At 44.3% G+C, this 27,833-nt stretch overlaps 1 protein-coding gene across 2 annotated transcripts in view; it reads left to right on the plus strand.

Annotated features, from left to right (window-relative positions):
- LOC101485269 (solute carrier family 13 member 1) overlaps positions 1 to 27,219 on the plus strand; it is a 35,366-nt gene extending 8,147 nt beyond the window's left edge. For both annotated transcript variants that reach the window (XM_076886943.1, XM_014413114.3), the window contains exons 4-17: positions 632 to 760; positions 2,351 to 2,487; positions 2,594 to 2,760; positions 2,893 to 2,932; positions 3,039 to 3,120; positions 3,249 to 3,406; positions 3,574 to 3,693; positions 4,659 to 4,757; positions 12,490 to 12,591; positions 12,766 to 12,857; positions 13,350 to 13,444; positions 15,526 to 15,687; positions 25,941 to 26,078; positions 26,220 to 27,219. In XM_076886943.1, coding sequence (XP_076743058.1) covers positions 632 to 760; positions 2,351 to 2,487; positions 2,594 to 2,760; positions 2,893 to 2,932; positions 3,039 to 3,120; positions 3,249 to 3,406; positions 3,574 to 3,693; positions 4,659 to 4,757; positions 12,490 to 12,591; positions 12,766 to 12,857; positions 13,350 to 13,444; positions 15,526 to 15,687; positions 25,941 to 26,078; positions 26,220 to 26,354 — 1,656 coding nt within the window. In that variant the 3' untranslated portion in view covers positions 26,355 to 27,219. The remainder of the gene's footprint in view (positions 1 to 631; positions 761 to 2,350; positions 2,488 to 2,593; positions 2,761 to 2,892; positions 2,933 to 3,038; positions 3,121 to 3,248; positions 3,407 to 3,573; positions 3,694 to 4,658; positions 4,758 to 12,489; positions 12,592 to 12,765; positions 12,858 to 13,349; positions 13,445 to 15,525; positions 15,688 to 25,940; positions 26,079 to 26,219) is intronic.
- The last annotated feature ends 614 nt before the right edge of the window (positions 27,220 to 27,833 follow it).

The raw sequence follows: 27,833 nt of genomic DNA on the forward strand, positions 1-27,833 counted from the left end.
GTGCTGAAAGGATAATTGGAGATGAGCTTCCCTCCCCCAGGACGTGTAGAAGAAGCGGTGCCTGAGGAAAGATTGATACACCATTAGCATTGCCTTTCCTCAGTTACTGCTTAGGCTAAATCATTTTGATGTGTGAGGGCATGCAGTAATGGAAAATGAAAACTTCCCTCAAATGTGTTTTACAAAAAGTAACGATCCTGTTTTTGAAAATGCAACGAGTATAAAATACTGTGAAATTTATCCATAAAAATATTAAATTTAAAAAAACTGAATAAACAAAACTGGTTCTTTCTGGATAATTTCAGTACAGATCCAGTTTTCTTGGGGGTTTTTTGGAATTTGTATTATTTGTTTAAAAAAAGGCGCAGCATTGAAATGATCTGCAAAAGCAAAGATACATACATGCAGAAGTATAACAATAAGAATTAAGCTACATTTAGACAATGCTTCAACAACCCAAATAATTACCTGAAGGTGTTTTGAAGTGGTTGCTGAGTGACTCTAGTTTACCGTCTCTAACTTCTGCACGTGTGTGTGTGTGTGTGTGTGTGTGTGTGTGTGTGTGTGTGTGTGTGTGTGTGTGTGTGTGTGTGTGTGTGTGTGTAATCATCTTAATGTGTTTTCCCTGTAGGAGGCAGAATGTGGCTTTGTGATGATGCTGATGGCGATATACTGGGTGACGGAGGTGATTCCACTGTCCATGACGGCCATGCTCCCCGCCATTCTCTTCCCCCTCTTTGGCATCATGTCGTCCTCCAATGTGAGTCCTTCTGTTAGCAATCACAGTTACACAGGACAAAGTGTTGATGCGTTGAGAGTTGTTATTCTTTATGAATGCACAGCAGCAGGTGTGTTGCTCTGGTTCTGGTTCTGCCTACAATAATAATAACATGAGTAATAACTTTAAAGGTCTAACCAGAAACATGCAGATGGCTTTTCATTTTGAAGCAAGATACAAATACACATAAGCTGTAGTAAATGTGGTGTGAGAGATTTAGCTGCTCTCTTTGCCAAGAGTGTGTTTGTCAAACAGGTACTCCGCCATGCCATTCTGGGGAGCGCCCATGCCCACCTGAAGTTTTCAGCATATTCCTGCTTCTTTTCCAATTTGCTTGTCCCTCGTGTGATCTTAAAAATCCTAAAACGGCCCTCTTCTTCCATCCATCCATCCATATGCGATAGATGGATGGATGTTCCCAGGCAAGCTGAGCAACATCATCTCTCCAGCGTGGCCTGGGCCTGCCCTAGGGCCTCCTTCCGGTGCTACACGCCCAGAACACCTCACCCAGTAGGGGCCCAGGATGCATTCTAATCAGAGGCCCGAGCCACCTCAAGTAGCTCCTTTTGAGATGGAGGACTAGGAGTTTTACTCTGAACCCCTCTCAAATGACTGAACTCCTCACCCTATCTCTAAGGGAGATGCCAACCACTCTTTGGAGAAAGTTAATTTTGCCGTTTGTATCCACAGTCTTCTTTGTTTGGTCACTATCCAGAACTTGTGACCATAGGTAGCTTGTGTACTCACCTCTCTCCTTAATACGAATGACCAGTACAGCATCTGCATCACTACAGACAGTCCCTCAATCTCTCACTCCCCTCTCGCCCCACTCATTAACAAGACCCTGTGATAGTTAAACTCTTCCACCTGGGGCAGCAAGTCACCCCTAATCCAGAGTGAGCACGCCACCCTTTCTGGATTCTCATTTCTGCCACTTGGCTGCAAACTGGTCCAGTGCTCCAGTGTGAGCTGGAGGCCACCAACTGATGAAGCCAGCAGAGCCACGTCATCTTCGGTCTGCCAATCCCAGTTCTCCATCCAGTGTTCCAAGGTATGTCAACCAAGAGAGCTCTACAACATCTGAAGCTTTTAGGAACACAGAGTGAATCTCATCCACCCCAGAAGCCTCTAAAACAAGCCAGTGTGTCTCAGCCTCATGCACTATGTCAGGCTCCTTCATCACCAGAGAGGTCATGTTCCATGTCCCCATACCCAACCTCGAAAGCCAACGATCAGACTGCAAGGGTCTCCACCCCTTACTGATGCCTGACACACATTGCAAGTGACCAGCATGGCACCTCCTGCGTCTTATGGGCCTACAGCAGAGCAGGCCTTGTTCTTATTTGCAAATAAATGTTTTTATTCTTGGACACTTGGACTCTTCTTTATGCTCATCCAATTATTATCTTTTTAAAGTTGTATTTTTAATTGGTTTATCTGTTACTTGTTAACTCCCTGTATAACATATTCATTGGCCACAAACTCAAATTTGAAAATGGGCTTAAATTTTTACTCCTCTTCCTCAATTACTCTATAGCAGCTCTCTGTTCTAAAATCCCTTTTCTCCTCTAGGTGGCAAAGGAGTATTTTAATAACTTCCACTTCCTGCTTGTGGGTGTTGTCTGCCTTGCCACGTCCATCGAGAAGTGGGGCCTCCACCGCAGAGTCGCCCTGAGGCTCGTCACCTTGGTGGGGGTCAACCCTGCTTGGTGAGCATCTTCGTTCTCTGCTGTTGGATTCAAATTTTGTATTTCTTCGAGATTTAAGTGTGAAGGCTCCATTGTTGCTTTTTGAACACACCACTGTCTCCTTCAGGTTGTTGCTTGGCTTCATGTCCGGCTGTGCCTTCCTCTCAATGTGGGTCCAAAACACATCAGCTGTTACCATGGTGATGCCCATCGTAGATGCTGTTCTCCAACAGATTCTAAAGGCGAATGAAGAGGGACACTCTGGTGAAGACAACCCTACCCTGGAGCTGGACGGTACCTGCACAGACAGTATACTTTACTTTATAAAAGCACAAAATATAATTAAAAGTGTGAGATAGCTGTGTGTTTTTGAGCTTACAGTAGGATGGAACTTGTGGCCCTGACCATAATCTGTCATTTTTCCAGAAATCAACAACTGTACTGCAAAAAATAAAGAAGCTCTGAGGTATGTAAAGCATGGGGATTCACTGCTGCCCTCTGGGTTCAGGGTGTTCTAAGTTTTTGTTTCTGATGTGCTTGAAGAGCAGTTGAATCCCTTATTCCTCTCTCAGTGACAGCACAGAGCCAGATGTCCCCACAGAAACCTTCACTTCTGTTCAAATACCAGCAGAGTCGCAGCCTGCGGCAGACGAGGTGCAAAAAAGCACCAAATAAACACAGAATAAAATTATTCTTTGATATTTTTCCAGTGCTCATACATGTTCTGCTACTTCCGCTATTTCTGCTTCTCTGTCTTGATTTCTCCGCATTTTGTCTTACAGGCTGCAGAGAACGTACCCACGGCCTCCTGCAGGCGTCGGCAGGGCCGGATGCTATGCAAAGCCATGTGCATCGGCATCGCCTACTCCTCCAGCATTGGTGGCATCACCACGCTGCCGGGAACCTCTGCTAACCTCATATTCTCTGAGTACCTCAACCAGTGAGTGTCTCACATCAGGTGTATGTTAATGAGACATATTGGCAGTGGTGGGATTAATGTTGCCTTCAGTGTTCGGTTAATTCAGTCTGCTGCACAGCTAGAATGAAATAATGATTGAAAGACTCCTTTAAAAATAATGTTTTTGAATCCACTGTCTTTACATTCAGCGTTTACCCAGACTGCAACAGCATCAACTTTGCCAACTGGCTCCTGTTGTGCCTGCCCATCAGTGTTATCATGCTGCTGCTGACATGGTTCTGGCTGTACTGGCTCTTCATTGGCTCAGAGTGAGTGTCAGCATACCATCTGCAGAGCCAATCACCTGCTATCAGTGCTATTCTACTCTGACTACTCTTTATGCACACTCCATTTGTTATTCTGTTTTATCAGTTTCATCATCCTATTCTGATTTCTTTGCATTAATCAATTAGTGGAAGCATCATCACATGTGTTATATATGTGTTTTATTATTGTGAAGATTTATTATAGTTCAAAGCTCTGATGATGAATCAGTTGTTGGCATCTTTAACAGAAATGTCTGACTAACTTTAAACTTAAACTTAAGCAGAAGTTTCCGGCAGCTTTTCAGAGAAAACTAAAGAACATATACATGCTATTTGAGAGTTTGTATTATGTTTTGCTACCGCATTTACAATAGGTTAAAGGTACGATTTTTATTTTTAAAGTCCAATCCTCACCAAATAGAAGAATGCCAAAGCATCTTCCAAAAATCTGCAGTATTCCCAGAAAAAGTGTCTTATATGCATCTCCATTTATATTTGGTAGTATGACTTCAGGACATAACAGAGCAGGCATCACTAACAACAGGAAGAACTCAGGGAGGGGCAGCCATCAACTGTGACTGGTTAGGAAGTGAGGATAAAAGAGAGGAGAAGGCTAAACTGGAGAACATAGACAACTACAGTCCTCAGTGCATGATGGGAAGTATGGGCATAGTTGGCAGCATAACTAAAGATTGGTTCATGGTCACCTGATCTAGATCTAACTAGAGATTTAACAAAAATGACATTTTTAAGCCTCTCTTTAAGTAGACACAGTCTCTGTCTCCAGAATCCAAGAAGATCCAGGAAAACAAATCACTCCTGCATACAAAGTGTTTCTCTTACTCCAGATTATTTTAGTGCAAAGATGGAATTTTATCATCAGTTTGACTTAAATAGTAAAATTTGCAAGATTAAAATGAAATTTCTCTCTCTCGCTCACACACTCACACACACACTGTCTCATGCAGCTTCAAGTTCCTGTGGCAGTGTCGGGGAGAGCAGTCTGACAGAGAGAGGGCGGTGAAAAAGGTGCTGGAAGATGAGTACAAGAAGCTGGGAGCCATTAGGTGATCTCTCATTCGTTTATTTACGCACTCGTTTATTCATCAAAGTAATCAGTTTGATCATTTATTCATTCATGCGTGGTCATTTATGCAGTGTTGGTGATACAGGATGTTGGTTAGGGATTTACACTGGGTCTTAATGCATGCTCAATCATCCAGCTAAGAAATCCCAGAATCTGGACGTAGCGTTTTCAGTGTCATCCAAGGGACTTCTTCAGTTTCAGTTGACTGCAGGTTTCCCCAACCTTATAAATAGTTCTGCATAATGATCAAAACTGGCACCACGGCCTGACAGTGGACTGTGATGTCAGCTTCATGACCATTAATATGCAAATTGTTTGACCATTGATCAATGGCCACAAGGACTGAGGAGCTCATTCATATATATATATATATATATATATATATATATATATATAAATGTGATATATATATATAAATGTGATATATATATATATATATATATATATATATATATATATATATATATATATATATATATAATGTGATATATATATATATATCACATTTATATATATATATATATATATATATATATATATATATATATATATATATATAAAAAAAAAAACACCCAGCACGCCCCTGCGGGCGGTTTATCCTTCAAGCTCGGGTCCTCTACCAGAGGCCTGGGAGCTTGAGGGTCCTGCGCAGTATCTTAGCTGTTCCCAGGACTGCGCTCTTCTGGACAGAGATCTCCGATGTTGTTCCCGGGATCTGCTGGAGCCACTCGCCTAGCTTGGGAGTCACCGCACCTAGTGCTCCGATTACCACGGGGACCACCGTTACCTTCACCCTCCACATCCTCTCGAGCTCTTCTCTGAGCCCTTGGTATTTCTCCAGCTTCTCGTGTTCCTTCTTCCTGATATTGCTGTCATTCGGAACCGCTACATCGATCACTACGGCCGTCTTCTTCTGTTTATCTACCACCACTATGTCCGGTTGGTTAGCCACCACCATTTTGTCCGTCTGTATCTGGAAGTCCCACAGGATCTTAGCTCGGTCATTCTCCACCACCCTTGGGGGCATCTCCCATTTTGACCTCGGGACTTCCAGGTTATACTCGGCACAGATGTTCCTGTACACTATGCCGGCCACTTGGTTATGGCGTTCCATGTATGCCTTGCCTGCTAGCATCTTGCACCCTGCTGTTATGTGCTGGATTGTCTCTGGGGCATCTTTACACAGCCTGCACCTGGGGTCTTGCCTGGTGTGATAGACCCCAGCCTCTATGGATCTTGTGCTCAGAGCTTGTTCTTGTGCTGCCATGATTAGTGCCTCTGTGCTGTCTTTCAGTCCAGCTTTGTCCAGCCACTGGTAGGATTTCTGGATATCAGCCACCTCCTCTATCTGCCGGTGGTACATACCGTGCAGGGGCCTGTCCTTCCATGATGGTTCCTCGTCTCCCTCCTCTTTCTTGGGTTTCTGCTGCCTGAGGTATTCACTGAGCACTCGGTCAGTTGGGGCCATCTTCCCAATGTATTCTTGGATGTTCGTTGTCTCATCCTGGACTGTGGTGCTGACACTCACCAGTCCCCGGCCCCCTTCCTTCCGCTTAGCGTACAGCCTCAGGGTGCTGGACTTGGGGTGAAACCCTCCATGCATGGTAAGGAGCTTTCTTGTCTTTATGTCAGTGGCTTCTATCTCCTCCTTTGGCCAGCCTATTACCCCAGCAGGGTACCTGATCACGGGCAGGGCATAGGTGTTGATGGCCCGGATCTTGTTCTTACCATTCAGCTGACTCCTCAGGACTTGCCTGACCCTCTGCAGGTACTTGGTGGTTGCAGCTTTTCTAGCGGCCTCTTCATGGTTCCCATTCGCCTGCGGGATCCCCAGGTACTTGTAACTGTCCTCTATGTCTGCAATGTTGCCTTCTGGTAGTTCAATGCCCTCAGTTCTGACTACCTTCCCTCTCTTTGTTACCATCCGACTACACTTCTCCAGTCCGAACGACATTCCAATGTCATTGCTGTATAGCCTGGTAGTGTGGATCAGTGAATCGATGTCTCGTTCACTCTTGGCATACAGCTTGATGTCATCCATGTACAGGAGGTGGCTGACAACTGCTCCGTTCCGTAGTCGGTATCCGTAGCCAGTCTTGTTAATGATCTCACTGAGGGGGTTCAGGCCTATGCAGAACAGCAGTGGGGACAGAGCATCTCCTTGGTAGATCCCGCACTTGATGGTGACTTGTGCTATGGGCTTGGAGTTGGCCTCTAGTGTTGTACGCCACATCCCCATTGAGTTCCTGATGAAGGCTCTTAGGGTCCCATTGATCTTGTACAATTCTAGGCATTCCAGTATCCAGCTGTGGGGCATTGAGTCATAGGCCTTCTTGTAATCAATCCAGGCAGTGCACAGGTTGGTCAGTCTGGTCTTGCAGTCTCGGCTGACTGTTCTGTCTACCAGTAGCTGGTGTTTTGCGCCTCTGGTATTCTTGCCAATTCCTTTCTGTGTCCCGCTCATGTATTGACCCATGTGCCTGTTCATCTTAGCCGATATGATGCCTGACAGGAGCTTCCATGTAGTACTGAGGCAGGTTATTGGTCGGTAGTTGGAGGGGACCGGTCCCTTCTTGGGGTCCTTGGGGATCAGGACCGTCCGACCTTCGGTTAGCCATTCCGGGTGTCTCTCGTTAACTAGCAGCTGGTTCATTTGTGCTGCTAGACGCTCGTGGAGTGCAGTCAGCTTCTTTAGCCAGTAGGCGTGAACCATGTCGGGCCCTGGTGCTGTCCAACTCTTCATACTGGAGACCCTTTCTTGGATATCTGCCACTGTGATGGTTACTGGATCCTGTTCGGGGAGGTTGCTGTGGTCTGCCCTCAGATCCACTAGCCACTGAGCATTGCCGTTATGGGTTGCGTCCTTCTCCCATATGCTCTTCCAGTATTGCTCGGTCTCCAGCCTTGGTGGTGCTGTTCTCTTATTGTTCCCTTGCCACTGAGAGTACACCTTTGCTGGTTCTGTGGAGAACAGCTGGTTTATTCTCCTGCCTTCTATCTCTCTGGTGTACCTTCTCAAGCGGCTGGCCAAGGCTGTGAGTCTTTGCTTGGCAGTTTCTAAGGCCTCAGGTATGGACAGCTTGCTGTATTTCTTATGCACCTTCTTTGTCGCACCTTTCTGCAACTCCGTTAGTTGGCTAACCTCCCTCCGTGCTACTTTGATCTTGCCCTCTAGCCTCCTTCTCCATGGAGGGTACTGCCCCTTGTGGCTGTTCAACTTGTAGCCAAGCATCTCACTGATCACTGCTGCCGTATTGTAGATCAGCTTGTTAGTGTCGGTAATCGTGGTTGTAGGTATCGTCCGTAGTGCTGCATTAACATCATCTAGCAGACCTTCTGAGGGTACTTCACGTAATCTTGGTAACCGGCTACGGGGGATCCAGGTTTCAAGCTTGGCCATGATCCTATCTTTCAGGTCAGTTCCTCTCGCACTTAACGATCCTTCTCCTATCGCACTTGGGGCTATGTACCCAATCTCAGGTGGGGGTGATGATATCGCCCCCCTGACCTGGCGTCCTGACTCCTCCTTGCCGTAGCATTTGTGTTGTACCTTGTCAATCTCTAGCTGTGAGAGCAGTCCCTTCTTTCGAATGTTAGAACACTGAGCTACTAGTTGTTTCGCCGTCATTGTGGATGTTGGGTATCGAAGAATCCATAGGTCCCTCAGCCTATTCATGTAGCCCCTTCCGCCAGGGTTACTTGCGTAGTAGCATTCCAACAACGCCCTGTTTTCGTCTCTTGCCCACCGATGCCTTCTTGTTCCAGTAGCCCACTTTTCGTCAGGGTGCCCTGGTTCCTCAACACCTGACGCGGACCTTGTTGATCCGGGCGACGTCCGAGCCGGCATGCCTTCATATTTATCTGTCTCGCTCATGTCTGCGGTAGGCTTGCTTAGCATAGGGGGTCTAGCCTTAGGACCCTTACTGGATACAGACGCCCCAGGCAGGAATCGAACTTGCGATCCTCTGTTCCAAAGGCGTGTAGTCTAACCACTACGCTATCCAGCTGTATATATATATATATATATATTTATATATATATATATATATATATATATATAAAAAAACACCCAGCACGCCCCTGCGGGCGGTTTATCCTTCAAGCTCGGGTCCTCTACCAGAGGCCTGGGAGCTTGAGGGTCCTGCGCAGTATCTTAGCTGTTCCCAGGACTGCGCTCTTCTGGACAGAGATCTCCGATGTTATTCCCGGGATCTGCTGGAGCCACTCGCCTATCTTGGGAGTCACCGCACCTAGTGCTCCGATTACCACGGGGACCACCGTTACCTTCACCCTCCACATCCTCTCGAGCTCTTCTCTGAGCCCTTGGTATTTCTCCAGCTTCTCGTGTTCCTTCTTCCTGATATTGCTGTCATTGGGAACCGCTACATCGATCACTACGGCCGTCTTCTTCTGTTTGTCTACCACCACTATGTCCGGTTGGTTAGCCACCACCATTTTGTCCGTCTGTATCTGGAAGTCCCACAGGATCTTAGCTCGGTCATTCTCCACCACCCTTGGGGGCATCTCCCATTTTGACCTCGGGACTTCTAGGTTATACTCGGCACAGATGTTCCTGTACACTATGCCGGCCACTTGGTTATGGCGTTCCATGTATGCCTTGCCTGCTAGCATCTTGCACCCTGCTGTTATGTGCTGGATAGTCTCTGGGGCATCTTTACACAGCCTGCACCTGGGGTCTTGCCTGGTGTGATAGACCCCAGCCTCTATGGATCTTGTACTCAGAGCTTGTTCTTGTGCTGCCATGATTAGTGCCTCTGTGCTGTCTTTCAGTCCAGCTTTGTCCAGCCACTGGTAGGATTTCTGGATATCAGCCACCTCCTCTATCTGCCGGTGGTACATACCGTGCAGGGGCCTGTCCTTCCATGATGGTTCCTCGTCTCCCTCCTCTTTCTTGGGTTTCTGCTGCCTGAGGTATTCACTGAGCACTCGGTCAGTTGGGGCCATCTTCCCAATGTATTCTTGGATGTTCGTTGTCTCATCCTGGACTGTGGTGCTGACACTCACCAGTCCCCGGCCCCCTTCCTTCCGCTTAGCGTACAGCCTCAGGGTGCTGGACTTGGGGTGAAACCCTCCATGCATGGTCAGGAGCTTTCTTGTCTTTATGTCAGTGGCTTCTATCTCCTCCTTTGGCCAGCTTATTACCCCAGCAGGGTACCTGATCACGGGCAGGGCGTATGTGTTGATGGCCCGGATCTTGTTCTTACCATTCAGCTGACTCCTCAGGACTTGCCTGACCCTCTGCAGGTACTTGGTGGTTGCAGCCTTTCTAGCGGCCTCTTCATGGTTCCCATTTGCCTGCGGGATCCCCAGGTACTTGTAACTGTCCTCTATGTCTGCAATGTTGCCTTCTGGTAGTTCAATCCCCTCAGTTCTGACTACCTTCCCTCTCTTTGTTACCATCCGACTACACTTCTCCAGTCCGAACGACATTCCAATGTCATTGCTGTATAGCCTGGTAGTGTGGATCAGTGAATCGATGTCTCGTTCACTCTTGGCATACAGCTTGATGTCATCCATGTACAGGAGGTGGCTGACAACTGCTCCGTTCCGTAGTCGGTATCCGTAGCCAGTCTTGTTAATGATCTCACTGAGGGGGTTCAGGCCTATGCAGAACAGCAGTGGGGACAGAGCATCTCCTTGGTAGATCCCGCACTTGATGGTAACTTGTGCTATGGGCTTGGAGTTGGCCTCTAGTGTTGTACGCCACATCCCCATTGAGTTCCTGATGAAGGCTCTTAGGGTCCCATTGATCTTGTACAATTCTAGGCATTCCAGTATCCAGCTGTGGGGCATTGAGTCATAGGCCTTCTTGTAATCAATCCAGGCAGTGCACAGGTTGGTCAGTCTGGTCTTGCAGTCTCGGCTGATTGTTCTGTCTACCAGTAGCTGGTGTTTTGCACCTCTGGTATTCTTGCCAATTCCTTTCTGTGTCCCGCTCATGTATTGACCCATGTGCCTGTTCATCTTAGCCGATATGATGCCTGACAGGAGCTTCCATGTAGTACTGAGGCAGGTTATTGGTCGGTAGTTGTAGGGGACCGGTCCCTTCTTGGGGTCCTTGGGGATCAGGACCGTCCGGCCTTCAGTTAGCCATTCCGGGTGTCTTTCGTTAACTAGCAGCTGGTTCATTTGTGCTGCCAGACGCTCGTGGAGTGCAGTCAGCTTCTTCAGCCAGTAGGCATGAACCATGTCGAGCCCTGGTGCTGTCCAACTCTTCATACTGGAGACCCTTTCTTGGATATCTGCCACTGTGATGGTTACTGGACCCTGTTCAGGGAGGTCGCTGTGGTCTGCCCTCAGATCCTCTAGCCACTGAGCATTGCCGTTATGGGTTGCATCCTTCTCCCATATGCTCTTCCAGTATTGCTCCGTCTCCAGCCTTGGTGGTGCTGTTCTCTTATTGTTCCCTTGCCACTGAGAGTACACCTTTGCTGGTTCTGTGGAGAACAGCTGGTTTATTCTCCTGCCTTCTATCTCTCTGGTGTACCTCCTCAAGCGGCTGGCCAAGGCTGTGAGTCTTTGCTTGGCAGTTTCCAAGGCCTCAGGTATGGACAGCTTGCTGTATTTCTTAGGCACCTTATTTGTCGCACCTTGCTGCAACTCCGTTAGTTGGCTAACCTCCCTCCGTGCTACTTTGATCTTGCCCTCTAGCCTCCTTCTCCATGGAGGGTACTGCCCCTTGTGGCTGTTCAACTTGTAGCCAAGCATCTCACTGATCACTGCTGCCGTGTTGTAGATCAGCTTGTTAGTGTCGGTAATCGTGGTTGTAGGTATTGCCCGTAGTGCTGCATTAACATCATCTAGCAGACCTTCTGAGGGTACTTCACGTAATCTTGGTAACCGGCTACGGGGGATCCAGGTTTCAAGCTTGGCCATGATCCTATTTTTCAGGTCAGTTCCTCTCGCACTCAACGAGCCTTCTCCTATCGCACTTGGGGCTATGTACCCAATCTCGGGTGGGGGTGATGATATCTCCCCCCTGACCTGGCGTCCTGACTCCTCCTTGCCGTAGCATTTGTGTTGTACCTCGTCAATCTCTAGCTGTGAGAGCAGTCCCTTCTTTCGAATGTTGGAACACTGAGCTACTAGCTGTTTCGCCGTCATTGTGGATGTTGGGTATCGAAGAATCCATAGGTCCCTCATCCTATTCATGTAGCCCCTTCCGCCGGGGTTACTTGCGTAGTAGCATTCCAACAACGCCCTGTTTTCGTCCCTTGCCCACCGATGCCTTCTTGTTCCAGTAGCCCACTTTTCGTCAGGGTGCCCTGGTTCCTCAACACCTGACGCGGACCTTGTTGATCCGGGCGACGTCCGAGCCGGCATGCCTTCATATTTATCTGTCTCGCTCATGTCTGCGGTAGGCTTGCTTAGCATAGGGGGTCTAGCCTTAGGACCCTTACTGGATACAGACGCACTATATATATATATATATATATATATATATATATATATATAAATGTGATATATATATATATATATATAAAAATGTGATATATATATATATATCACATTTAAAGAGCCATATTTTTATTCATGTATTTATTTAACTATCCACAGCGTTTTACAGTACCTTAGATGGTTAGTTGTCATGCCAATGCTGTCATTCATTTTACTTGTTGATCAGTTATTGACAGAAAGACATTCCTATGATAATTTATGCATTCACACATTCATTCGTTCCCTCTCTCCAGTTCTCAGGAGATCTTCACCGGGGTGGTTTTTGTGGTGATGGTTTTGTTGTGGTTGACCAGATCTCCAGGTTTTGTACCCGGCTGGGGTTCCCTCTTCCCTCAGTGAGTCACAACCTTCTTTTATTGCCTTGGAAATTATTCAAAATTATTCCCACAAACAATACGATACAAATGATACAATGACAAAGACGAGATTCTTTGGGAAACATGCATTTTTATGATTTTTCACAGCAGCAATGAACCATGACCCAGCTGATCCCTTTTTCTGTTTTTCAGTAAATCCAACTACATCACAGATGCCACTGTGGCTCTGGTGCTGGGCGTCCTCCTCTTCTTTGTACCTGCTCACGGACCCTCCAGAAAATATGGTGTGAAATATGTATGAAATGTGGCTTGTTGTTTAGTCGGATGTTGAAGGCTAACACAAGTACTCTCAACATTTTTGTTTATGAAGGGCAACCAATCAGTTACAGTTGAAACCTTGTTTCAGGCAAACTTTAAACCAAGGGGCTACACCACAGACCACTGTGAGATAAATAAGAATTATTAACTGAGTCATGCAAAACTGCTCCAAGAATAAGGAGCAGGAATTAGCATAATGGGTCAGGATTAAATACTGTAGATTTACTCAGGTTGGTTTTTCTTAATTCTTCTTAATGCAGTTTTCCTACACCACATTAATCTCACTTATTTGGTTATTGCGCCCTATGCATATCAAGCTTTTACATAAAAGAGATATAAAAACTTGAGGCTGCAAAGAAATGTGTGAATACCAACAATCAGTAAAGTTTTAACAATCATTTAACACGTCTGTTTTTCAGCATCAGTCCCAGTAAATATGTTTTTTTCTCTCAATTCAGAGGCGATGATCTCTTGGAAAGAGTTTCAGGCCTCCATGCCGTGGCAAGTTGCCCTGCTGGTTGGTGGAGGCTTTGCCCTCGCTAAAGGTGCAGAGGTATGCTGAAATACAAATCACAATACATCCAGAACAGTTTCCTCGTACAGACCAAGAAGAAATTTGATGCAAACATTGTAAAGTTTTCACAGCTAACACAGAAAAATCTCAGGTCCAGACAAAAATCAGCACTCTGGTGTAGATCATTGGGAATGACAGGAATTTTCACTACTTCGTTACTAGGGATGGGTATCATTTAGGTTTTATCCAATACCAGTACCAAACCAGTACTTTTGAAACGGTGCCAGTGCTTAAACGGTGCTCGAATCGGTTCTTAAAGAATCAAGAACACAAACTTTGTCCTAAAATCTGTCATGTTTAGCTGTTTTTTGTAAAAAGATAACAATGTTAGCCTTTTCTGCAGCTATAGGGATATATGGTATCACTCTTGGCTGGAAGCAGTGCTTAAACAATGGAAAAAACACAAACTTTGTCCAAAAACCTCTCATGTTCAGCTGTTTCCCTCTTTTTCTTTGGTCATTTTAGCCTTTTTGGCCAGGGTGAAGGGAGTATCTGCCATCAAACAAGAGGACAGCCGCATGTAGCTACGACGGTGTTTGCTAGTTTACCTTACATGCATTAATGTAATCACGTGGTTAGCCTACTCAACGTAAATTACACATGAACAACATTAAGCTACTCACGCAGAGAAGAACAGCTGCTGCTGCATCATCATCCTCATCATTTCTGCTACACTGGCAGGGCTAGGGGCCAGGACTCTCCTCTTCGGGTTCATGTTGCTAACTCCGGGTAAGATAACAGGCACCACACCCGCAGTAGATGTGCTCGTTGTGAGGTCTCGCAGCAAGCTATCAAATACGGTGCATTTCTCGGCTTTTAAAAAAAACGCTATGCGTCACCAGGTGTTTCATCGGATTCAAGGTGTTACCTCCTTTGACAGTATCACAGTATCAGCTTAAAGCACTTGTTGCTGCTGAGTTTGCATCTTTTGCTGTGAAGTACAGCCAGACTTTGACCGCTTCACTTTGGGCATTTTTAATCTGTAGCTCTGCTCTAAAAGAACGTACGTACCTGGGCCCGCCTACTATCCTCGGAAAGGTAAAATGATTGGCTAGAATCCAAAGTGTATGACATCTCAGTAAAAAAAAGAAAAGCACAGAAATGTGCGCTGCTCTTCGGTCTGGTTACTACCGTTTATGTCAGAACACCGGTACCCATCCCTATTCATTACTCAGTCTCAGCTGACTGCAGGTTTCCAACCTTATGACCAGTACATTTGTACGATAACTGAAACTAGCACCACTGAATGAACAATAAGCTGGGAGGTCAGTTCCTTGACCATTAATATGCAAATTGTCATGACCATCGATCAACAACCATTGATCAAAGATCACTGATCGTTGCCCATGAGTACCATTCACAGAGAGTTAGGGAACGGCTGCAATCACAAAGATGTGCCCTTAGGCCCCCTCCTCAATTCAGAGATGGTCTTTTCCCTTTCACCTAAATGGTCTCCTTGACTCCCCACTTAAACCAGCGTTCCTCCCTGAGTGACGAAATGTTTCTCCCACTGAAAACACCACGTCCAGGTGAACAGAATCAACCTTCTGAAATTTATTGGCTATGGTTTGTCTAAAATTGAAATCATTAACTAATGAACAAATGGTTTCACTGTCAGACCAGCACGTCCTCATCGCATCTGGTCAAGTGTCCACAAACGTCATGTCAAATCTTCAAAATGGGCCTTCAGAAACCAGTGGTTGATGTAATGGTACCGGGGCACCCCCAGTGTTAAAACATGGGGAAGCAGAGGTGTAAATTGTTGTAAGTGTAGTGTGATGAATGAGCGTCTGACAGCCGAGAGCTGCAGCCGTTTATAATAAAGTTGACTCTAAAGAGCAACCTCTGGACCCGCCGTGTCTCAATCACACCACAGGTACCTATGTCCATCTTTTATAGTGTCTACACCAACATGATGTATAGAAAAGGTGAGCCAAAGAAACTAGTCTCTTCAGAAGTTGAAAGAACTGACCTGTCCCTTAGTTTAACAAAAAGAACTGTTAGATACATTAAAGCTGGTATAAAATCTGCTTAACGTGTGTGTTTGTTTGTGTGTGCAGGAGTCAGGTCTCTCTTTGTGGGTGGCCAGGCTGATGACACCTCTGGGCGACCTCCCGGTCTTAGCAACAGTCACAATTGCCTGTCTCATTGTCACCACGCTAACAGAAGTGACCAGCAACGCCGCCACCATCACCATCTTCCTCCCCATTCTCTCTCCTCTGGTTAGTTCAGTGTTTTATATTGTACAGATCTGCGGAAAATTTTATTCTCTCAGTCTACTAGAGTAGCTTTGCATGATTCACAGTTGAAAATAATCTTCGTTTATCTTACACTGAGGAGTCCCTCAGTTTACGGTCCCTCCCTTTAACCCTAATTTCTTTGACTGTAGCTAACCAACAAACCACTAAGGGATAAGCAGTTGCCATCCTACAGACCCGTTGACCGAAGCTTTGCTTGTCTTGAATATGAGCGTCCACTAAACCAGCTCATCGCTTGACACCAACTTCATTTTTTTCTAAATCAATTTCTTCAAGGACAAACTTTTCACACAATTTTTTGCGTAGTTTCTTGCAAATTTCTAAGTGTTAATTACCTGATATGTGCGACTGTGGACATATTCTGCTAACCACGTTTGACACAATGAGCTGCCCGCTCTCTCTCGTCTGTAAATGCCAGCCTCTGGTTCCAAAAAGCCAACATACAGTGGCTTGCAAAAGTATTCGCCCCCTTGAACTTTCCCACATTTTGTCACATTACAGCCACAAACATGAATCAATTTTATTGGAATTCCAGGTGTTACTCCCCTCGAGTCGTAATAAAGCTCAACTTGTTCCTTGTGTTTTAACTGACATTTATTTCGGACAGGAGGATTCTTCGACATGCCTTAACTTGTAATGATGTCCAACCACAGCCGATACAATGCCGTCAGAACTAAAAAGAAATACAAACTTAAATGAATATTCTTAATAAAGCCCCTAAGCATTATATATGGCGAAACATTCCAACAAAACAATCAATAAAATACACATTACACCTCACACTGCGGTAATTGCACTAGAATATCACGCAACACTAGCATATTTACATACAACGAAAATAAACAAAAGAAAACATTTACCTCATTGGCCTCACTCAAAGGGAATAAAACTTTAATCCTTACATCGTGGGGAGGTCCAAAAAAGGCACTCTTTTATTTATCTTACTATTTACTATCTTACTGTGGACGTGCAAACCTCGTGGCTCGTCTCAATTATCTTGCTGAGTGTGCCAGCCAAAAATACCCTCTTAGCAACAACAGACGGAACTATAGAAAAGGTTCCTATCTAATTGCACAATTAGTAAAAATAACACATTTAAACATATAAATCCAATGAACAAAACATGAATTACTATTGATTTATTTCTTAATATTTCAACTACTAATTGTTTCAACCTTACATATCTAATAAAATGAACTTAAATGCGAGAGTTGCCTATGACGGCAGCTACACTCCCACCAAATCACTTGTGATTTCCACCTATGAACTTATGAAATGTAAACTAATCTGCTTCTAATAGTGTCACAGTCTTGTGTATAGGTCTGTCAAGTAGAACTGGTTTACTCAGTCTCTTTCCATGGTCATCTAACAATGAGTCACTCATTAACAGTTGTACTTTGCGTATACATCCATCTTCACTCGGGTGTATGGTAACAACTTTGGCCAACTTCCAGTCGTTTCTTGATGCTTGGTCATCTTGTACGATCACTATGTCATTGATCTTTGCATTTCTGTTTGTTTTGTGCCACTTTTGTCTTTGTTGTAGGCTCAATAAGTACTCTTTCTTCCATCTGTGCCAAAATTCATTGGCCAAGTACTGGACTCTACGCCATCTTTTGCGAAGATACAAATCCTCCTTTACAAAGTCTCCTGGTGGTGGCAGTATTACTGACGACTTCATGGTCAACAGAAGATTAGATGTAAGTGGCTGAGGTCCAGTAGGATCGTTGAGTAAATGTGGGGTGATAGGTCTGCTGTTAACTATCGCCATCACTTCATAAAGATAGGTTCTTAGAGATGAACTGTCCAATGATCTGGATGACTGATCCAGAATGGTTGTCAATACACTTCGGATCGTACGAATTTGCCTTTCCCAGGCTCCACCCATATGACTGGCAGAGGGAGGATTCATCACAAACTCACAGCCTAGCTGTTTCAAACTTTCCTGATCCATTTCCTTTACTGCTTCCAGAAACTCACGTCTGGCTCCAACAAAATTGGTGCCTTGATCTGATTGCAACTGACGTACATTCCCACGCAAAGCGATGAAAGAACGCAGTGAGTTTAGAAAAGCGTCGGTTGACATATCATCAAGTAGCTCTATGTGCACCGCACGAGAGCATAGACAGGTAAACAGAAGCCCGTAACGCTTCAGTTCTTTTCTTCCTTCTTTAATGTAGAATGGGCCGAAACAATCCATCCCACAATACGTGAAGGGAGGGGTGGTCTCCATTCTCTCACTTGGTAGGTTTGCCATCTTTTGATCTTCTTCTCGACGTCTGAATTTCCTGCACTTAATACAGTTGTAGATAAAGGATGATACTGCTTGACTGCATCCTAGTATCCATATTCCGTTCGATCTCAGCTCATTTATCGTCATGCCCCGTCCTTGATGTTTCACCCGCTGATGATAGTGATCAATCAGTAACTTTGCGATATGGCAAGTCTTTGGTAAGATGACCGGGTGCTTGACGTGTGGCTGCAATGTAGAACGCTCTAATCTACCTCCCACTCTAAGAACACCCTTCTCATCCAGGAAGGGATCGAGTCGATAGAGTCTATTTGTTCTGTCCTTGGGTAGATCCTTTCGCGTTTGAAGTGCCTTGATTTCCTTGCAGAAGATTGATCTTTGTACAATGGATATGACTTTAAGCTCGGCTTCTGTCCTTTCTTCAAGGTTAGTGGCTTTATTGCTTCTCCTTTCCAAGCCCTTAAACTCTTTCACAAATCTGAGAAGTCTTGCCATAGCTTTGACCAACCTTGACCAACTGGAGAATTTCAGAAAACGTTCTGCCAAAGAATTTGTTTCTGTAGTTGTATGGAGTACAACAACTTTGCGTACTTCTGGATCCTCTGCATCAAGTTTCCGCACCGTGACTTCTTCGTGGGGAAGTTTCTCTTGCCAAAGAAAACTTGGACCACTAAACCAGTTGGAGGTAATGAGGTCTTTGGCCTTCAGTCCGCGCGAGGCATGGTCTGCTGGATTGAGATCTGATACCACAAACTTCCATTGCATCGGTTGAGTGCTTTCCTTAATACGCTGAATGCGATTTGCAACGAAAACATGGAAACGTCTCGCATCGTTGTTGATATATCCCAAGACAACTTGAGAATCTGTCCAGAAGAATTCTTGAGCATCTTCTAGCTCCAACTCTGCTTTGAGCATGTCACTAATCCGCACTGCTACAACTGCTGCAGACAGCTCCAATCGTGGCACCGTAGTAACCTTCGTGGGTGCTACTCTGGACTTGGCAAAGACAAGAGCGCAGTGGACTTGTCCTGCTTCACTGACAGCTCTCAGGTACGTACAAACACCATACCCTGAAACACTTGCGTCTGAGAAATGGTGAAGCTCGTACTTCTGAACTGTTTGAAAATCTTTTGGCACGTAACATCTGTCAATTTTGACATCTGCTAGATTTTTTAGATCCAACAACCAGGACTCCCACCGTGACTTCAGATCGCTTGTGAGTGGTTCGTCCCAATCTGCTTTCTCTCGACACATTTGCTGTAGTATCTGCTTCCCAAGTAGAACAAAAGGTGCCACAAAGCCAAGTGGATCGTAAATAGAGGCTACTGTGGACAACACTCCTCTTCTGGAAAGTGGCTGCTCGTTCACAACTACTCGAAACTGGAAATAATCCGAGTCGATGCACCATTTGACACCTAGGGCTCTTTCAATTTGTTGCTCGCCCAGTGACAAGTCCTTTCTTACTGTTTCTGCACAATCTTCTTCCGGTAGCGAATTAAGCACTTGCTTACTGTTTGAAACAAACTTGTGAAGTCGCAAGCCTCCTGTGCTGCAAAGTTCCTTTGCTTCCTTCACCAAACGAATTGCCTCTTCTTCTGAGTGGAAACTGATAAGACCATCGTCCACATAAAAATTTCGCTCAATGAATCTTATGGTAGCTTCACTGAACTTGCCTTGACCTTGTGCAGCAATATACTTGAGACCAAAGTTCGCACAGGCAGGGGAAGAAGCAGCTCCAAACAAGTGTACGCGCATGCGATAGACAGATGGAGTAGAGTTGAAGTCTCCATTGTCCCACCACAAGAAGCGAAAGTAATTTTGATCTTCTTCTCTGACTCTGAATTGATGAAACATGCGCTCAATGTCGCACATCACTGCAACTGGACCTTTCCGAAATCGGCACAGGACCCCCACTAGAGAGTTGGTTAACTCTGGCCCTGTAAGCAGGTAGTCGTTCAAGGACACCCCTCCGTACTTTGCTGAACAATCAAACACCACTCTTATTTTGCCAGGCTTTTGAGGATGATACACTCCATGGTGTGGAATGTACCAGGCAGGGCCTTTGTCCAGGTCTACAGAGGGAACTCTTTCTGCATCACCACGCTCTATAGTCTCTCTCATGAACTCTGTGTAGTCTTTGTGGTATTGCTTGTCCTTCTCAAATCTTCTCTTCAAATTTTTGAGTCTGTGTTCTGCACAGCTCCGGTTGTTTGCCAGACTTGGTCTGTCTTCCTTAAATGGCAAAGGTAACTCACAGTGTCCATCTGCTTTCATCTTCACTCCTTCTTCCATTATGGAGATGAACCTTAAATCTTCTTGTGAGAAGTGTGAATCTTCCACCTTTCTTTCATTGAAGTCGGACTCGAGCACTTTAATTACATCTGCAGATGTGACCACCTCTTTGACTTGTGTGCGACAGACGTATTGCACTTCTTTGACCAACTGCTCAGCTGACTGATTGGGTGTCACTTCCTTGACAATGATCTTGTGGCTACATCCTATGGCATCCCCATAGTCAACACATGGATTAGCTCCTCCAACTATTGTCCAGCCAAGGTCTGTTCTTTGGGCAAAAGGTTCATTATCTTTTCCCGCCACAACTTCTCTGGGTACCAACACTTGTGAACAATTGTAACCAATGAGCAGGCCTACGTCACATTCAATCAGTGGAGCGATTTCTTCAGCCAGGTGCTCTAAGTGTGGCCACGCTCTTGCTGTCCTTTGTGTGGGAATATGACTCAAATTCGCAGGAATAAACTCTCTTGTGTATGTCACAGGAAGAGGAATTCTCCTTGAAGAAGAGAAACCTCTGACCTGTAACCCAGACAGCCTTTGACTTGGTACTAAAGTGTCTTTAGAAGACATTGTCGAGAGCTTTAACTGCACACATTCCTTCTCTGCATCCAGAGCATCTGCCTTTTCCTTCAAGACGAATGTCGTGTCACTTTGGCTATCAAGAAGAGCATAGAGAAGAATCTCATGTTCAGGATTGCTTGTTGTGGATAACCAAACTGGAATGATTGTAGATGTGAGATTACTTCTGTCACTTTGAATCACACGGTTTGATATTGCTTCACTTGGTGCTTCCTTGGGTTTGGTTTCTCTACTCTCTTTATTGCCTTCCATCTCTTTCATTTGTGGTTCCTTGTCACTTTCCTTTTCTTTCCTTTTCTTTGAGGTTTTGTCTCGTTCCTCATGCAAACATGTCGGGTGTTTCCCTTTACATGTGTCACACATCTTTCTCCTTTCACATTTCTTTGATTGGTGTCCAAAGCCTAGACATCCAAAGCACAGTCCCTTAGTTTGCACAAATTTGACTCTTTCACTCAAGAGCTTGTCCATAAACTTCCTACATGTGTGAATGCTATGATTTGAGTTTTCACAAAACACACATTTTTTTGTGTTGGACGTCTCTTCTGCAGCACTCACTAGCACCTTTGCTCCAACACTTCTTGTCTTGAAAGATTTCATTTTCTCTGAGTCACCTGCTTTGAGTGCATGAAGCGATGTTACTGGATTGCACGCAATCTTGGCTTCTCTCGCAATGAAGTCAACAAAGTGGCTAAATGTTGGAAAAGAACCATCTTGTTCTTCAATTTCAATGACCTTTCGATTCCATCTTGCTGACAACCAATCAGGTAGCTTGCTTAGCATTCTCTGATTCTCATTGCAGTCATTCAAAACTTCAAGACCTTTAACCTGAAGCATGGCCGCTTCACATCCTCTGAGAAAATCTGAAAATTCTCGAAGTTCAACGCTATCCTTGTTCCCAATCCTTGGCCATGATGTCAACTTATCTCTGAAAGCTTTGGTGATTACAAATGAACTTCCATATCTTTCCTCCAAAATGTTCCATGCTGAGTAATAAGCACGCTCTGTTCCCAACAGAAAATAACTCTCAACAGCCTTTCTCGCCGGTCCTCCAACATACTTGTGAAGATAGTAAATCTTTTCATTCACTGGGATGTTCTTTCTGTCTATCAGCATTTGAAACGACATTTTCCAATCCTTGTACTTGAGAGGATCTCCGTTGAAGACTGTAGGTTCTGGTACTGGTAGGCGACTTATGTGAATGGACTCAGCTAGAGCTTGGGCCAATGTTGTGGTACTATCTTCCTGTTTGCTTTCTCTTGGTTGTGACCTTAAGTTGGCTTGTGGCATATCAAACGGCTCTGCATTTGCATTAAGTTGCGAATGTGCAAACTGATTCATCGGTTTAGCTGTGACATTTCTCCGTTTGCTCCTTTCGTGCAGAAGGTCTGATATTTCTTCATCTGAGCTTCCTTCGTCATTGTACACTTTCAAACGTGCTTTAGCAGCATTCATTCTCTTTACTGTTTCTAGCCTTTCAAGCTCTCTTCGCTTTTGCTCTAAGGCCTTCTGTTTCTCAGCATTCTCTGCTTCAAGGATTTCAAGTGCCTTTCTTTCACTTTCCAATTCCTCCATAATCTTCAGAGTTGCTTCAGTAGCCGCAAGCTCTGCAGCTGCTTCTTGCCTCTTTACAGACAACTTACTTGAGCTTCTTGATTGCCTGCTATTCGAACCTTTGGATCTTTGAGAGGCGGCAGAATTGAATGCTGATCCTATATCACTCCAGTGAACCAATCTCTCAGAAAGTTCTTCGTCTTCTTCTGCTGCTAATTTTTCTTGAGCTAGCTTTATCATCTTTTGAGAAACCGCATCACAGGTGTCCACTCTGCGGCGAGTGTCTGCATCAGGAGTTTCATGATTGCGCAGTTCATCATAAACTTGTTTCACTTCTGCCGAGGTATGTTCAACTCGGCCGATAAGCTCTTTAAGTTTTGCACTAACAGGTTCTTCAAGTGCCTTTTTGCCTTGTTTTGCAACAACTTTCCACATTTCATAACTGACTTTGAAGCGAGCTTGAAGCTTGTTCACCTTTTCATCATGTAGTGCTTGGCCCCTTTCAGTGAACTTCTTAACTCTTTGACTTTTCCTCAAACTTCCTTCTTTAGTAGCTTTACTTGTGCATGGTTCTGGCAAACTTTCTTGCTCTTCAAAAGCTTCTTGCTGCTCCACAGCTTCAGTGTCACAGCCTTCTTGCTCCATGTCACAGACAGTCAAAGGTATTGTACTACACTCAAGTCACCTAGGTCAACTTAAATACGTGAATAGTCACCTTATGAAGCACCTAGGACCTTAAATTGCTTTACTTTAAAGAGTCAACTTAAACATATGTCACAAACTCTTAAACCAAAATAGTAAATTGCTCTTCACTTGTAGTAAAACAGAAAATAACCTTCAATGTCAAACAAAATACTATAATGTGACCTTTAAATATCTAATGCAGTCTTAAAATAAGCAAACCCTTATAATCAACTTAAACGTACCTTAATTACAGTTACTTAGCATAAACAACAATAACATGAGCTTAAACTTTTACTCCAAACCACCACACTTCCACTTTTATTGCTTGACAGAGTCCCTTTAAGATGAGCTAAAGAAATCTACTCTCCACATTTAACTTGTATAAACGTGTTACTTCTTTGTAGCTTAACCAAGCTGCACCGCTGGACTCTGGTTGCTTTATGAGATGTCTGTGTGTGTGTTTGAGCGTCTTTGATGCGTGAGAGAGACGCGAGCTTAATCACGTGACCCGGCGCGCTGTCGGCTCCGCTCCGCTCCCACTCGGCACAGCTCCGCTCCCGCTCGGCTCCGCTGCGGCAGACCTCTTTCTCCTTCTCTCTCCTCCAGCACGAAGCAGGCTGAGTTCTGACTGTTACTCCCCTCGAGTCGTAATAAAGCTCAACTTGTTCCTTGTGTTTTAACTGACATTTATTTCGGACAGGAGGATTCTTCGACATGCCTTAACTTGTAATGATGTCCAACCACAGCCGATACAATGCCGTCAGAACTAAAAAGAAATACAAACTTAAATGAATATTCTTAATAAAGCCCCTAAGCATTATATATGGCGAAACATTCCAACAAAACAATCAATAAAATACACATTACACCTCACACTGCGGTAATTGCACTAGAATATCACGCAACACTAGCATATTTACATACAACGAAAATAAACAAAAGAAAACATTTACCTCATTGGCCTCACTCAAAGGGAATAAAACTTTAATCCTTACATCGTGGGGAGGTCCAAAAAAGGCACTCTTTTATTTATCTTACTATTTACTATCTTACTGTGGACGTGCAAACCTCGTGGCTCGTCTCAATTAGCTTGCTGAGTGTGCCAGCCAAAAATACCCTCTTAGCAACAACAGACGGAACTATAGAAAAGGTTCCTATCTAATTGCACAATTAGTAAAAATAACACATTTAAACATATAAATCCAATGAACAAAACATGAATTACTATTGATTTATTTCTTAATATTTCAACTACTAATTGTTTCAACCTTACATATCTAATAAAATGAACTTAAATGCGAGAGTTGCCTATGACGGCAGCTACACCAGGTGAAAGACCAACACAAAGTGGTGCACACGTAGAGAACTGGAACGAAAATCATACGATTCCAAACATTTTTTACAAATAAATAACTGAAAAGTGGGGTGTGCATAATTATTCAGCCCCCTGAGTCAATACTTTGTAGAACCAGCATTTGCTGCAGTTACAGCTGCCAGTGTTTTAGGGTCTGTCTCTACCAGCTTTGCACTGGACTGAAATCTTTGCCCATTCTTCTTTGTAAAACAGCTCCAGCTCAGTCAGATTAGATGGACAGCGTTTGTGAACAGCAGTTTTCTTCCAAGATTGCCCTGTATTTGGCTCCATCCATCTTCCCATCAACTCTGACCAGCTTCCCTGTCCCTGCTGAAGAGAAGCCCCCCCAGAGCATGATGCTGCCACCACCATATCTGACAGTGGGGATGGTGTGTTCAGAGTGATGTGCAGTGTTAGTTTTCCACACATAGCGTTTTGCATTTTAGCCATCTGACCAGAGCACCTTCTTCCACATGTTTGCTGTGTCCCCCACATGGCTTGTGGAAAACTGCAAACGGGACTAGAGCAGGTTGATATGACCAAAAATATTTATCATGATATACATTTGAAAATTTGCGATAACGATATAATTCAAACTAAAAAAAATATTTCACAACTCCACAACTTTATTAGTGCAAAAAACAAACGAACAAACAAACAAACATCAATGCATTTTCACTTAAACAAGCAGCTGTTTTTTTATGTGCATGCAAATTCTTTGCTGACAGTTTAACCAAAAGGCGTTTCCAGTGGAAACTGGCCGACATATCCTCAGCATAACCATGTATAATATCCACTAAACTTAAAAAGAGGTTATACACACACAATATGGTAATATTATGTTGAAGCACAGTACGTATCACTCCGCGAGGCTCTGCCTACGATAGCCGTAATGCTCCGACAATCCATCAAGCGGTGCGGCTTCGTAGCTTAGCAAAGTCGTACTGAAACATTTGACAGATTTTCGAGCGCCGCAGCTGGAATTGCAGCAAAAGCTGGTTCTACAAAGTATTGACTCTGGGGGCTGAATAATTACGCACACCCCACTTTGCAGTTATTTATTTGTAAAAAATGTTTGGAATCATGTATGATTTTCGTTCCACTTCTCACGTGTGCACCACTTTGTGTTGGTCTTTCACGTGGAATTCCAATAAAAGTGATTCATGTTTGTGGCTGTAATGTGACAAAATGTGGGAAAGTTCAAGGGGGCCGAATACTTTTGCAAGCCACTGTAGCCAACACTGAATTCCCAAATAAAAGGGTGATGTCAGGTTGGCTATTTCCATCTTTAACATACAGTCTTTTTTGTCTGACCTGCCACAAAACAAGTGGTTTATTTCCAGCTAGTCAGCATCAATGACACTACTGTGTACGGAACACTAGAGACTGTTATTTCACTAATTTATGAAATTAGTGAAATTATTATCAAATGGACTGGTTCTTATATAGTGCTTTTCTACTCTGAGCACTCAAAGCGCTTTATGAAGATTGTTCTCGCTTCAGGCCGAGGCCATACACGTCAACCCGTTGTACATCCTGATCCCTGCCACCCTGTGCACATCCTTCTCCTTCCTCCTGCCAGTGTCCAACCCGCCCAATGCTGTGGTGTATGCCTATGGACACATCACTATCATGGATATGGTGAGTTCTTTGATAAGAAAAGAGAAGCAGACACTAGAAATAACTCTTTCACTAAATGTATGCTGGCCATAATTCACAAGAAACATCTGTATAACATTCATCCTTGACTGCAAGCCTCGTGTCTGATCATGTCTGCTGCAGGTGAAGGCGGGGCTTGGTGTCAACACGATCGGAGTCCTCTCCCTCCTGCTGGCCATGGCAACTTGGGGAATTCCTCTGTTTTCGCTGGATACATACCCTGAGTGGGCACCGACCTTCAACTCCACGACACCTTGATGAGCGGACCCTGGAACTTAGTTTTCAGTGGTCAGAATCCTTATAGAGACTCCAAGGAGATTCTTGCTAGAGTGATGTTAGACAGGCTATAAACTAAAGTTAAAAGCTGTTAAAAATAAAATAAAATATTAATATTTATGTTTGTTTAGTTTAAAAGATCTATCTCTTTAGTTTGAGTTCATGGGCCAGGAGCTGCAAAGTGAAGTCGGGTTTTTCTGGAAGGTAAACGTCATCCTGGAGTGTAATTAATGCAGTTTTGTAAGATGCCACCAGATTCTCACAGTTATTCATCAGGTGTCATTTTGCATTAGTATGAAACGTGCAGGAAGTTGGAGGGTTGCTGTCAGAATCAGTCAGTTTGTTAAAAAGCACATCATCGTTCGTTTCCTTCAAGACCTTCATTTTCTGTGCTTTCTTGTGTTTTTTTTTATTTCACTTACACTTATTGTTAGACTCTGATAAGGATTTTGTTAGGGTTTAAATACGCCACTCCACAACAGTAAACCTGCACACTGGAAAATTTGTGTAGCGACCCTGTTTCACTAATGCCATAACCCATAAGAAGGGAGAAAAGGTTGCTGCCACTCGGCATGCATCTATGCAATACGCTGATTAGTTCATATGTTTTCACTTTTAGCTGTTAACTGGGGCTCTGTTGTTCTTCCCTTTTCTATAGATTTCTAATCAGGGTTCAATTCTATGCGTCCTTCTTAAATCCTGTCTCTGGCAAAAGCTGGGATACCACACTGGAAGTAGCACATTTTTGACTGGCTCAGGGATTTGTGTAAACCCAACAGGAGAAGTTTGGATATGTGTGTGTTTTGTTTTTTAAAGTTTTCAATAAACTGTGTTTCTCTGACTTCTAGTTTGATTTTCCTGTGAGATTCTGAGTGAACTGGTTTTGGTTGACCTTCATATGGAAACGCACAGCTAGGGAAAAGTCTCGTGCCCTTCCTCTGCTTGTAAAAGTCAGCTACTCTGGGATAACACAATATCTCCTCCACCAACACATATGAAAGGTTAATCAAATGTGTGTTTCTCCAAGATAGAGCTTAATAACGTCAAGGTTTGGCGCTGTGGTGGGCAGGATGAGGACCCAAACTCATGGACACAGAAGGATGAACTCAAAGACGCAGCTTTTATTGTGCTGTAGCAAAAACAAGAGACAAACAAAACCTAAACAGGAAACTAGAACACTGGTAAACACAGCGCTGGGGGTCAGTGAGTTACAGGCCATCGCACACAGCACATGGAGTGGTACAACATAACTAAGGTCAAAGGAGAACGCGGGGCTTAAATACACAAGGGAGTAACGAGGGAAAGGGAAACAGGAGGGAAACACAGCTGGGGGCTAATCAGACATAATGAGACAAGGGGAAGCGAAATTAGATACACTGGAACACAGCACAAGGACTATCAAAATAAAACAGGAGACATGAGACATTCACAAAGACAGACTTTACACCTAGACATGGAGAC

This window comes from Maylandia zebra, linkage group LG7 (assembly GCF_041146795.1).
Source record: "Maylandia zebra isolate NMK-2024a linkage group LG7, Mzebra_GT3a, whole genome shotgun sequence".
Taxonomy (NCBI): Eukaryota; Metazoa; Chordata; class Actinopteri; order Cichliformes; family Cichlidae; genus Maylandia; species Maylandia zebra.